We start from the raw sequence: 12,641 nt of genomic DNA, 5'->3' as shown, positions 1-12,641 counted from the left end.
CACCAACTGCTCCCGTGGCTTCACATGACCCAGATCGGTGGGAGGGGGTGGGCTGAGCAGCTGCCACACCTTGCCCACGGGTGACCTGCAGGTTAGCGGAAGGAATGAGCACCTTCCACCTCCTTAGGTAGAGATGCATCTCCATCCCACCACCCAACAGATTAGATTAGCTATTTTTGTCACACTTACATCAAAACATTTAGTGATATACGTTGTTTTGCATTGAAGACCAACACAGTCCGAAATGTGGTGTGGGCAACCCACAAGTGTTGCCATGCTTCCAGCGCCAACACAGAATTCTCATGACTTACTAAGGCTAACTTGTACGTCTTTGGCAGGTGCGAGGAAACTGGAATTCCCAGAGGAAATCTATGTAGTTATGGACAGAACGCACACATTCCTTACCGATAATGGCGGGAATTGAAACTGGATGACAGCTGGCCTTGTAAAGCATTATGCTAACCCCTACTCTACTATGCCGCCAATATCAGTGAACTTAGTTTAATGAACTTCAAGAGCAAAATACCTGAAATGCTGGAGATCTGAACTAAAAGCAAATAATTCTGGAAGTATTCAGCTCCTGTACCTTCTATCCAATGGGGTGGGGAATTTGTGGGCTGAGGTGCCTGTCCCATTTTGTTCATTCCTTTGTGCGGGAAGAGGGATTTGGGGGTCGACGTGCCTGTTCCGTTTTGCATTTTTTGTGCGGGGAGGGGGGATTTGGAGGTCGACGTGCCTGTTATGTTTCATTCATTTTTTTGTGCGGGGAGGGGGTATTTTGGGGTTGATGATCTTGCCGCCTCTCTTTTCTTTTCTTGGCTTCATGGCTACCCAACAGAATTGAAGAATTACAGAGTTGTATACTTTGATAATAAATGAACCTTTGAATGCCAGCGACATAATGGGCAAGAAATAAGATAGTATCTACTATGCAAGGTATGGTACGTGTCATAAGGAACAGAAGCAGGCAGAGGTTATTTAGCTTCTTGTAGCTGCTCCATCATTCAAGACGACCATGGCCTGTGCCATTGGTACTTTCCTGTGCTAATCCCACATCGTTCAATTCTCTTCAGGCTGCTTCTATGGAAATGAATATACAGTCAATGTTTTGGGCCAAGATCCTTCTTCAGGACCCACTTCCAGCATCTGCAGATTTTCTTGTGTTTACGTTCTTAATACATAGAAATCTATCAATGTGTCTGAAGTATACCCAGAGAACATCCCTGGTACTTACTGTGGACAGAGAGAGAACTTGCTTCTTCACAGTTTCCTCTTCATTATATCCAGCCCATGGTGGAAGGGCTGATCCTGGAAATAAAATCATTAGTAATTAGTACACAGCTTTATACCTTTTCATCTGATTTTTACTGGTTCACTTAGTAACACAAGAGATTCTGTAGATGCTGGAAATCTTGAGCAACACACACAAAATCCTATTAATCCTGGGCCTGTTACTATTAACCATAAAATAACCCAATGACATTTATCACGCAACTCATTTAAGAGGAGTAGCCATTTTGCTAAAATGATACATGGATGTCTAATTGAACTGCTTCCCAATTCTAGCTGTTCTGCCTTTCAGGTAATTAATTTATGTTTTTTTCTATGTGATTAGGCATATTCGGCTTTTATTTTGAAATGAGCAGTTTCAGATCTGTATTAGATTACATTAGAAATTGGAAAAAGGAGAGCATATTGGCTGGTAGAAGGCCAAAGACTTATGTTAGGAGTGAAAGAAGTTTCTATCTAAAGCCATCCTTTTGTTTCCCCAGCAGAACACTGCTTGCGAGTTGATGTTATATTGTTTAGAAGTTAATCTAAAGGTATCAATGAGATTTTGCTGAAATAGAAGCAACACACACAACATGCTGGAGGAACTCAGCAGGCCAGGCAGGACCTATGGAAAAAGAGTACAGTCAATGTACTCTTTTCACCCTTCGGCAGGACTGGAGAAAAAAAGCTGAGGTGTACAGGTGGGGGGAGCGGAGACAGAAACACAAGGTCATAGGTGAAACCTTAAGTGGGTGGGATGAAGTAAAGATCTGGGCAAAGATTCGTGAATGAAGGCCACGGAAGAAAGAAGAGGGGAAAGGAGCACTAGAGGGAGGCAATGGGCGGGCAAGGAGATAAGGTAAGAGAGGGAAAAGGCAATGGGAAATGGTGAAGGAGAGGTGGGGAGGGGCATTACCCGAAGTTCGAGACATCGATGTTCATGCCATCAGGTTGGAGGCTACTCAAACGGAACTTCCTCCAATCTAAGTGTGGCCCCATCACGGCAGTGGAGGAGGCCATGGGTAGCCATATCGGAATGGGAATGGGAAGTGGAATTAAAATGGATGGCTACTGGGAAATCCCGCATTTTCTGGCCGACGGAGCGCAGGTGCTTGGTGAAGTGGTCTCCCAATCTACGTCAGGTCTCACTGATATACAAGAAGCCACACCAGGAGCACTGGACACAGTACATGATATGATCCCAAGAGACACACAGGAGAAGTGTCGCCTCACCTGGAAGGACTGTTTAGGGCACTGAATGGTAGTGAGGGAGGAAGTGTAGCAATTATTCCGCTTGCAAGGATAAGTGCTAGGAGGGAGATCAGTGGGGAGGGACAAATGGACAAAAGAGTCGCGTGGGGGCAATCCCTGCGGAAAGCAGAAAGTGGGAGGGAGGGAAAGATGTGCTTGGTGGTGGAATCCCGTTGGAGATGGTGAAAGTTTTGGAGAATTATATGCTGGACGCAGAGGCTGGTAGGATGGTAGGTGAGGACAAGAGGAACCCTATCCCTGGTAGCGTGGTGGGAGGATGGGGTATGAGCAAATGTGCAAGAAGTGGAAGAGATGCAGCTGAGGGCAGTGTTGATGGTGGAGGAAGGGAAGCCCCTTTCTTTGAAAAAGGAGGACATCTTCTTCGTTCTAGAATGAAAAGCCTCATCCCGAGTGCAGAAGCGGTGGAGACGGAGGAATTGAGAGAAGGGGATGGCGTTTTAACAAGTAACGGGATGGGAAGCTGTATAGTCCAGGTAGCTGTGAGAGTCCATGAGTTTATAACAGACATCAGTGGATAAGCATAGAGACAGTGAGATCAAGTAAGGGGAGTGTGGTGTCGGAAATGGACCAGATAAACTTGAGGGCAGGTTGGAAGTTGGAGGCAAAGTGGATGAAGTTGACGAGTTTAGCATAGGTGCAGGAAGTAGCACCAATGTAGTCATTGATGTAGCATGGGAAAGTGTGGGACGGTCACCAGTGTAGGCTTGGAATGTACTGTTCCATGTAGCCAACAAACAGGTGGGCATAGCTGGGACCCATGCTAGTACCCATGGCTACACCTTTTGTTTGAAGGAAGTGGGAGGACCCAAAGGAGAAATCATTTAGAGTGAGGACAAGTTCTGCTAGGTGGAGGAGAGTGGTGGTGGTGGAGGGGAACTGGTGAGATCTGGTGTCAAGAAAGAGGCCTTACTGGTGGGGGTGGAAGTGTATAGGGACTGGACATCCATAGCAAAAATAAGATGATGGGGGCCAAGGAACTTAAAATCTTTGAAATGATCCAGAGCATGTGAAGTGTCTTGGATGTGAATAGGAAGGGACTGAACGAGGGGGGATAAAACAGAGTTGAAGTATGCAGATATGAGTTCAGTGGGGCAAGAACAAGCTGAAACAATGGGTCTAGCTAGACAAGCTGGCCTGTGGATCTTGGATAGGAGGGAGAAATGGGAGGTGCGGGGTGCGGGAACTATGAGATTGGTGGCGGTGGATGGGAGATCCCCAGAGACAATAAGGTTGTTGATAATGAAATAGAATACAGTTGGTGAGGCTGAAATAGAATGTTATTTTTGAGTCTATTAGACACTGACCTAGATGCTAATGGTTTACACATATTATTTACCTGTAACTACTTGTCAGAATCTTATAATGGAGAAAAGTTAACTAAATTCTTACTTATCTGTGAATATTTACTTGTGCGAATAGAACAATGCAGTAATTACACTGTATTTTCTTGTTTTTCAATCACTATGTCTCGCCATTGAGTCTGCAATAAACACAAGGAGCCTGGAGGCTACACCCCAACTCTCGTGTCAGTTTACTGACTGCCTAGTTGGTGTTACGGCACCTCAGCGAGGGCAGTATACTAGCTAATATTTATCTGTTGCTTAATATGACTCAGTGTGGTCTGAGACCTCACTGTATGCAAAATGGCTGTCAGAGTTCGTCCCATGTCAATAGTGAATAACAAATATTTACACACACGACAGGTTTAAAACATTAGTAAATAAACATAAGAGTTGATAAATCACCTCTGTTGCTTGAGTCAGATGGTTATAGGATTAACTGCTTAAGGTGAGATGAGCACAACAGCCTAATCTATTGTCCACGTACTGAAGCACTGAGAAATCCAGTACTCTCCACAGGATGAGATATAGTTATTTATTGAGGTACAACACGAATAGGCCCTTTGAGCCACGCCACACAGCAACCCCCAATTTAATCCTAGCCTAATCAGGGGATGATTTACAATTACCAATTAACCTATCAACCAGTACATCTTTGGATTGTGGGAGTAAACTGGAGCAGCTGCAAGAAACTCATAGTCATGGGGAGAACATACAAACTCCTTTACAGGCAGCAGCAGGAACTGAACCAAGGTTTGCCTGTACTGTAAAGCATTGTGCTAACCCCTGTGCTACCGCGCCACCCTATTTTAAACCAAGGCCATCTACTGCAAGGATAATAAAAATGTCAAAGGAAAGCAGAGGTGATATCTCTGTGACCCAGCCAATAGTTCCCCTTCAACAGACATCACTAAAACAATAATAATTCTCGCATAATAGTTTTGACAGAAATGCAATCACAAATTGATTTGCCAACGTTACTACCAAACTACTTCTAACATTTTAATTTCTTCAGTAGCATAAAATAGCTCCATAAATCCAAATTCCCTCATGCCTTCAAATTCTTCAGTCTTGCTAAAATAAAGTGTAGGATTCTTGTTTCTAAGCTTGCAATATCATATATTGAGGAGCATACATGGCTCATGTGGAATTGGTATCCAAACACACAAAAACTCTCAAAAAAAAAAGAAGATTCAGTTTGACTTCCCATTCTGACATGACTGTCTGACCTTGGCCTCCTCCACTGCCATGATGAGGTGTGGATGAAAATTTCAAATATAGGGTTAAAAGATCAGTGTGTTGCTAAAATGATCTTGTGGACATCCTAAATCTTCTTTTAATTAAGTTGCAAATCTACATGACTAAGATTATGGTGCTAGGCACTAATACTTAGAGAAATAAGATAGCTGCATAAACAAGATAAGCACAGTTAAAGATGTCACAAATTATGAAGAGACGCTATGACCGTCAAGCCTTTGACATTTAAAGGGTGGGGGGAGGTGCTAGTTTTTCTCACTTGTCCACTACTGAGTGTAAACATAAGCTGATTTCCTTGTAATTCAGAGTTCCATACGTGGACTCTCCATGATACCATGCTAAAATAAAAGATTTGCCACATGAAGCCTAGTATCCAGCTTTATTTTAAAAATTCTCTGATGAGACCAATCTCAGGTTGAAGAGCAACACCTCATATTCCTTCTATAGACGTCGATTACCTCTATTTCCAGTAATTTCTCTCAACTCCCTCCTCCTCTCTTTTTCCATTCCCCATTTTGGTTACCCTGTCACTTCTTTCTTCACCTGCCCATCACCCCCCTCTGGTTTCCCTCCTCCATAGTCCATTGTCCACTTATATCATGGTTCACTGTTCTTTCCAATCAGATTCCTTCTTCTTCAGCCCTTTACCTCTTCCACCTATCACCTCCCAGCTTCATCATCCCACTCCCCCAGCCAACCACCTAGCTTCTCCCTCATCTGGTCTCACCTATCACCTACCAGCTTGTACTCCTCCCCTTCCCCCACCTTCTTATTCTGGCTTCTGTCCCCTTCCTTTCCAGTCCTGAAGGGTCTTGGCTCAAAACACTACTTCCCTCTGTAGAAGTTACCTGACTTCTGAGTTCCTCCAGCATGTTATGCGTGCGTTGTTCAAAAATTTCCAGCACAATCTTTCCTGTTTATGAAACTTATATAACAAAGGACATAAATGAGACCACTCTCAAAATAATACTCTCCATTTAAATTTGAGAAACAGATGGAATATTAGCTTTTTTCTGATTCTGAAACTGTAACAAAGCCAAAATTAGAAGGGATGTCACTGACTGAAGCGAAATGGGAGATTGAAACATCGGGACAGCAGGCGGTATGTGCAGCAATTGGAAAGTCCCTCCCTCGCTAGTGAGAGCGAGAGCCTGTCTGAGATGTCAAAATGATGGGATGGACAGTAGTTTTTGACGGACTCTAGATCACGGTCTCTATGGGGCTTTGCTATTGCTTGCATGGGAGGTGATGGGGGGGGTGTTGATGCATTTGCTGGGGCAAGGGGGGGAGGGGGAAGGGGCGGTTTGACGTTTTCGTTGCTGCTTGTGAGTTGGGGGGGTCTTTGGAGTTCCATTGTTTTCTGTCATTCATTCTTTAGGTCTTATTTTCTGTTTCGTGGATGTCTGCGAAGGGCGAGAATTTCAGGTTGTATACTGTACACATTCTCTGATATTAAATTGAACCATTGGTTAGAATTATACTCAAAAGCATACATAAATGTTATGTTAAATTAAGTACCTGATTTCTTTGATTTTTGCTCTTTCATAAATTTTTCTTGCTCCTTATTGAAGTTTCCAATGATTGTCTGCAAGTAGCAAAGAAATGAGAAGTATTAAACTCATTAAAATAACCTGACCTTCAAGAACCAAACGTATTATGATCGTAATTGAATTATAAATGGATTTGACCAATAACATTATGGTGTTTATTGTTCCACTGACAAATTTTAAAGCCACTCATCTGGTAGGGAGTAATGTCTGCCCATCATATTGTCTCATCCAAATTAAAACAGTAATGTACACACACCTTCAGACATCTACTAAGGCACCCAATGCATGGAGCCTGCAGTTGGATATTTCAACCTCGAAGGCGGCAACTTACACTGGATAACAAAGATTTTGCTTACTGAATATTGTTGGTGCATCTTATTGATTTTGAGCGGATGACCATGAAAATGACCATGAAATTTCCCTAACATGCACCATTTTTTGGGAATTGTCTATATTAGTGCTTTCAATTCATAATTCAAGTCAGAATAACTTTTGCCAAGATTAAGAAAGCCATTTGTATTGGTCCACAAATCAAATATCAGAGCCTCTAGTGGACCTGGAGAAAATCTCATAGAAGGCATTCAAGGATGTTGTTGAAAATTTTCTTGGCAACTACAGAACACCAACCTACGTGCAGCTGGTTGGCAACATGCTTCAAGCATACAAAACCATGGAAGTTCAACATGTCACAAACTACTCATTTTCTGCATTCCCATTTAGACTTCTTCCCTGCCAATCTTGGTGCTGTCATTGACGAAAGATTTCACCAGGACACTGCAGTCATGGAGAAAAGGTATCATGGGAATTGGAATCCATTAATGCTGGCTGATTATTATTGGACACCTAAGTGGGAAGCCTCAGGTATTGAGTATAAAATCATCAACAAAACATTTTTAGCTGAGTTGAACCAGTGCAAAGCATCAGAACCATTATGCAATCAAGCACATTCTATTCAATAAAAGTTAATTGCTTGCTTCTCCAAATTCCATCCATGATAAAGGTAGTCTGAAATTATATCTGTATTCAGTTTCAAGTGAACGATCATAAACAAAAAAAACTCTAAGGAAGCAACACTTACAAAAAAATTTGTTGTCCAGTGTAATGTTACAGTATTTATTACTATCCAGACAAATTTTAAAGCTACTCAACAGGTGGGGAGTCATGCCTGTTCATCACACTGTTCCATTCACATTAAGGCATCACTTGATCTGACACCTACTGAGGATCCCAATGCATGGGGCCTGCAGTAGGATATTTCAATCTAGAAGGCGGCAACTTATTAGCAATTCTAACGATATTTGAAGTTCAGATTTTGGGAGGTCCAAAAGAAGCCAGCCCTTGATGGCTGAACCAGTTTAGGTAATGGAGTGGGCAGAAGATGCTGCCATTAGACGATAGACAACAGGAAGAAGGTACTCGCTCCACAAGGTTTAGGAACAGTTACTACCCCTCAACCACCAAAAAAACCAATCTCAGGGTTGTATATAGTGACATAGATGTAATTTGAAAATAAAATTTACTTTGAACTTTGAGAAGAGGATGGAATAATGCTGATCTTATTGAAAGATCTGCTGCTGAGAGATAGAGAGAGAGAGAATTTCTCTCCACTTACACACTCATCTATCTGCAACGCGCCCTATGAAAACCAACCCAACAGCTCAATTGGGTAAAGCACTGAGTGATAAAAGAAATAGTGAGCCATTAAGGCAGGCTCAGGTTCAGTGACTCATTTGTACTGAGTTAATTTGTCATTCTGAAACAAACAAGAACTTCAAACCGAAAAAAAAAATGACTCAGCAAGGGTTTCTCTAATGGCCATCCAGTCCAGCATATTCATTGATCACTACATATCCAAAATACCAATACCAGAGAATTACCACATTACACACGCGGTTGCTGTCATTGTTCCTTGTGGCACAACGCTATTACAGCATGGGGCATTGGGGTTCGGATATAAATTCCAATGTCCGAACGACCTCTCCCTGGAACGTGTGGGTGCTCTGGTTTCCTCTCACAGTCTAAAGACATATCGGTTGGTCATTGTAAATTGTCCCGTGATTAGGCTACGGTTAAATTGTGGGGGGGGGGGGGGGTGCTGTACCTCAATAACTAAATAGCTAATACCCTGCTGCCACCGAGGTCTCGTCTCTAGGACGACAAGCTCTTTACATACGTTGCGCACTATACATGCATTTTAACTATATTTTATTCCCGTCACTGACTGTAAAGAATTTGTATGTTCTCCCCGTGACTGTGTGGGTTTCCTCTGGGCAACCTGGTTTCTCTCCCACAATCTAAAGGAATACTGGATGTCATTGTAAATTCCCCGGTCATTAGGCTAGGGTCAAATCGGGAGTTGCCGGGCAGCGTGGCTCAAAGGGCCAGAAAGGACTATTCCGCACTGTATCTCAATAAAGAACTTATTTGTGGTTATACTTTGTTTTATATGCTGTGTGTGATAGATGTCTTACATCAAACATACAAATCTACAGGCCCTCCGGCCCAGAATGTTGTACCGAATATGTAACCTATTCTAGACGCTGCCTAGAATTTCCCTACCACATAGCCCTCTATTTTTCTAAGCTCCATATACCTATCTAAGAGTCTCGTCAGAGACCCTGTTGTATCCGTCTCCACCACCATTGCCAGCAGTATATTCCACGCATCCACCACTCTCTGTGTGAAAAGCTTACCCCTGACCTTAAAACTATGCCCCTCGTGTTAGCCACTTCAGCCTCTGGCTACCCAGATGATCAATGCCTCTCATCACCTTATACATCTCTATCAGGTCATCTCTCATCCTCTGTTGCTCCAAGGAGAATTGGAGTGGCCTGTGGTCGGGAGGTGAATTGTTTAATTTGGTTGTATACATACAGCCAGATGACAACAATTTTGAACCTGAATGTTGGGAAAATAGTTTCTACGACACACAGACAGAAACAATTGAAAACCCCAATCCAACATGAATAATGTCAATTACCAATTAGGTTTCCAATGATCTGAGCATTTTTTTTACTATAAAAACACATTAATGACTATTCGTAAATGCATCAAGTGTTGCAGCTGTTTGAAGTCAAATTTCAAAATAAATTTATTATCAAATTATGCATATGTTCCTATATAGTACCTTGAGATTCATTTTCTTGCGGGCATTTTCAGAACAATAAAGATATACCATGCCTCTCAAAGTCCAACCCTACATCGCTGTCGTGAGAGGTGGAAACGGGTAAGACTGGCCAACAGGGCTCTGGTGAAGCTGTACAGGCCAATCCCCTGTCCAGTGGACTCAATGGATTGCAGAAACATTGATGAACTCCAACCACACCGTCAACTTCAGGGGACGATGGGAGACAGGAGGTCATCAATGGCCTATGCTAAGGGTCCAAGTAAGTAAAGATAAACAATAGAATTTATGGAAGTCTATATACATAAAGACTGACAAACAATGAGCAAAGAAGACAAATCCCACAAATAAAAAAAAGTACTGAGAAAGTAAGTTTTAAATAGGCCTTGAAAGTTCATGAAATCAGTTCCGTGAGTGAAGGAATCCTCGCCAGTTCAGGACCCTGATGGCTGAAGGGCAATAACTGCTCCTGAGCCTGGTGGCTTGGAACCCAAGGCTCCTGAACCTCCTGCCCGATGGCAGTAGCCTGGATGGTGGGGATTAGGTGCAAGAAATGCTGTAACAGATCTGTTGCTTGTGTCAACTCAGCAAAATTAACACACCATGAAAGGGGCATGATAAAAGGAGTTTAAAATTGCCATGTCCATCACCAAGGACTGCCATTGCCCAAGTCATACCTTGTTCTCATTGCTACCATTAGGAATCCAAGATCATAACTCCTTCAAATTGGCTACACAGGTCAATAAGATGGTTAAGAAGGCTTTTGGAACATTGGTCAAGGCATTGAGTTCAAAGGTCAGGAGGTTATGATGCAACTTTATAAAACTCTGGTTTGGCCTCATTTGGAGTATTGTGTACAGTTCTGGTCACCCCACGATAGGAAAAGATGTGGAGGCTTTGGAGAGGGTGCAGAAGAGGTTCATTAGGATGCTGCCTGGTTTAGACGGTACGTGGTATCACGAGAGGCTAAATACACTTGGGTTGTTTTCTCTGAAGTGCCGGAGATCTGATATAGGTTTGTAAGATGATGACAGGCATAGAGTAGACAAGGAGTATCTGTTTCCCAGGGTTGAAATGTCTAATGCCAGAGGGCAGGCATTGAAGGTGAGAGGGAATCGGTTCAAGGGGGATGTGAGGGGGAAGTTTTTTTCTCAGAGAGTCATGGATGCCGGGAAAGTGCTGCTTGGAATGGTGGTAGGAGCAAATACCTTAGAGGCTTTTAAGAGGTGTTTGGATAGGCACATGAAGGGAAGGAAGATGGAGGGATATGGACATGGTGTAGGTAGGAGGGATTTGTATTTGGGTGGTTTTGATTTGCTGTTTGGTACAATATTGTGGGCCGAATGGCCTGTCCCTGTGCTGTGCTGTACTGTTGTTCTACAAAGGAGGTACAGAAGCCTGAAGGCACACACTCAGTGATTCAGGAACAGCTTCTTCCCCTCTGCCATCCAATTTCTGAATGGACATTGAACCATGAACACTACCTCACTACTTTTTATTTCTATTTTTGAACAACTTATTAACATATATACTTAGTGTAATTCACATTTTCTCTATTATTATTCTCTATTTCTCTTATATTATTGCATTGTACTGCTTCCACAAAGACAACAAAAATTTCATGACATATGCTGATGATATTAAACCTGATTCTGATGATTTTAAGGTGACAGGTGGAAAGTACAGGGGATGGGTGTCGGAGGTAGATTTTTTTACAGAGAGTGGGGGGTGCATGGAAAGCGCTGCCAGGGGTGGTTGTCTAGGTAGATATTAAGGAAAAATGGAAGGCCATGCGGGAGGGAAGGGTTAGATTGATCAGGGAGGATGCTTAAAGTTCGGCACAACATCGTGGGCTGAAAGGCCTGCACTGTGCTGTGAAGTTCAAATGTTCTACAGATACGTTAGGGGCTCTTAGATAGGCACACAGATGAAAGAAAAGTGGAAGACTGTGAGGGAAGGACGAATTAGATTTATCTTGGGATAGGTTAAAAGTTCAGCACATTGTGGGCTGAAGGGTCTGTACAGTGCTGTACTGCTTTATGTTTTAACTACACCTCCCTCATGTAAAGTGAGTGCACACATTAGAACCCTGATCAAGTCATTTCAACATTCTCAATATTTAATAATCAATATACTGATTTTGCCATCCATCTCATTATAAGCTTTTTTTAAAAACTTCTGTCATTAAAAAAAAATCAAGTCAATAATCTTTCCTGTGCATTTATGTCCACTATTTAATGAACCTGGTATCTAATTCTGACTTTAAACAAGTGAACTAGTGTCTGAAAGAAACTCAATCTCAGTATTAATAATGACATTACCACTACTTTGAAAACCGATTTTTACCAAGTGAACACTTCTCACCAGGTAAAATACACCGGGAACTAACATAACTGGCTTTTTCACTCAGTGGAAAATCCAACTTAAAGCTCATAACCTTGTTCTAACAGATATTTTCTGGCAATATTGTAGTTGTTCAAACCATATCAAGGAGATTGCCTATTTTATGCTCCTCAACGGACTTCTTGATCGTTTGGGCAGTTTCTCTCATTGAGTCGGAAACTTTCTTTGTAGCAGACATAGCCATTTTACGCAGATAATCTGTAATTAAAAATACACAAACGTTAACTGTACTTGGTTTTACTCAATGCATTTAGTTTTAGACGGTTAACTTGTATACAAAGCAACACACACAAAATGCTGGAGAAACTCAGCAGGCTAGACAGCATCTATGGAAAAGAGTAAACGATCGACGTTTCGATCCGAGACACTTCTTCAGGATTGGAAAGGAAGGGGGAAGAATTTAGACTAAGAAGGTAGGGGACG

At 42.3% G+C, this 12,641-nt stretch overlaps 1 protein-coding gene across 6 annotated transcripts in view; it reads right to left on the bottom strand.

Annotated features, from left to right (window-relative positions):
* The window catches only part of LOC140190103 (synapse-associated protein 1-like), a 52,386-nt gene that overhangs the window by 20,783 nt on the left and 18,962 nt on the right, over window positions 1–12,641 (bottom strand). For all 6 annotated transcript variants that reach the window (XM_072246592.1, XM_072246590.1, XM_072246587.1 and 3 more), the window contains exons 2-4: window positions 12,298–12,416; window positions 6,660–6,726; window positions 1,235–1,308 (exon numbers count right to left, since the gene is read on the bottom strand). In XM_072246592.1, coding sequence (XP_072102693.1) covers window positions 1,235–1,308; window positions 6,660–6,726; window positions 12,298–12,402 — 246 coding nt within the window. In that variant the 5' untranslated portion in view covers window positions 12,403–12,416. The remainder of the gene's footprint in view (window positions 1–1,234; window positions 1,309–6,659; window positions 6,727–12,297; window positions 12,417–12,641) is intronic.

This window comes from Mobula birostris, chromosome 29 (assembly GCF_030028105.1).
Source record: "Mobula birostris isolate sMobBir1 chromosome 29, sMobBir1.hap1, whole genome shotgun sequence".
Classification (NCBI taxonomy): domain Eukaryota; kingdom Metazoa; phylum Chordata; class Chondrichthyes; order Myliobatiformes; family Myliobatidae; genus Mobula; species Mobula birostris.
Note: the sequence above shows the minus strand (reverse complement) of the source record. Positions and strands in the feature narration are given on the sequence as shown.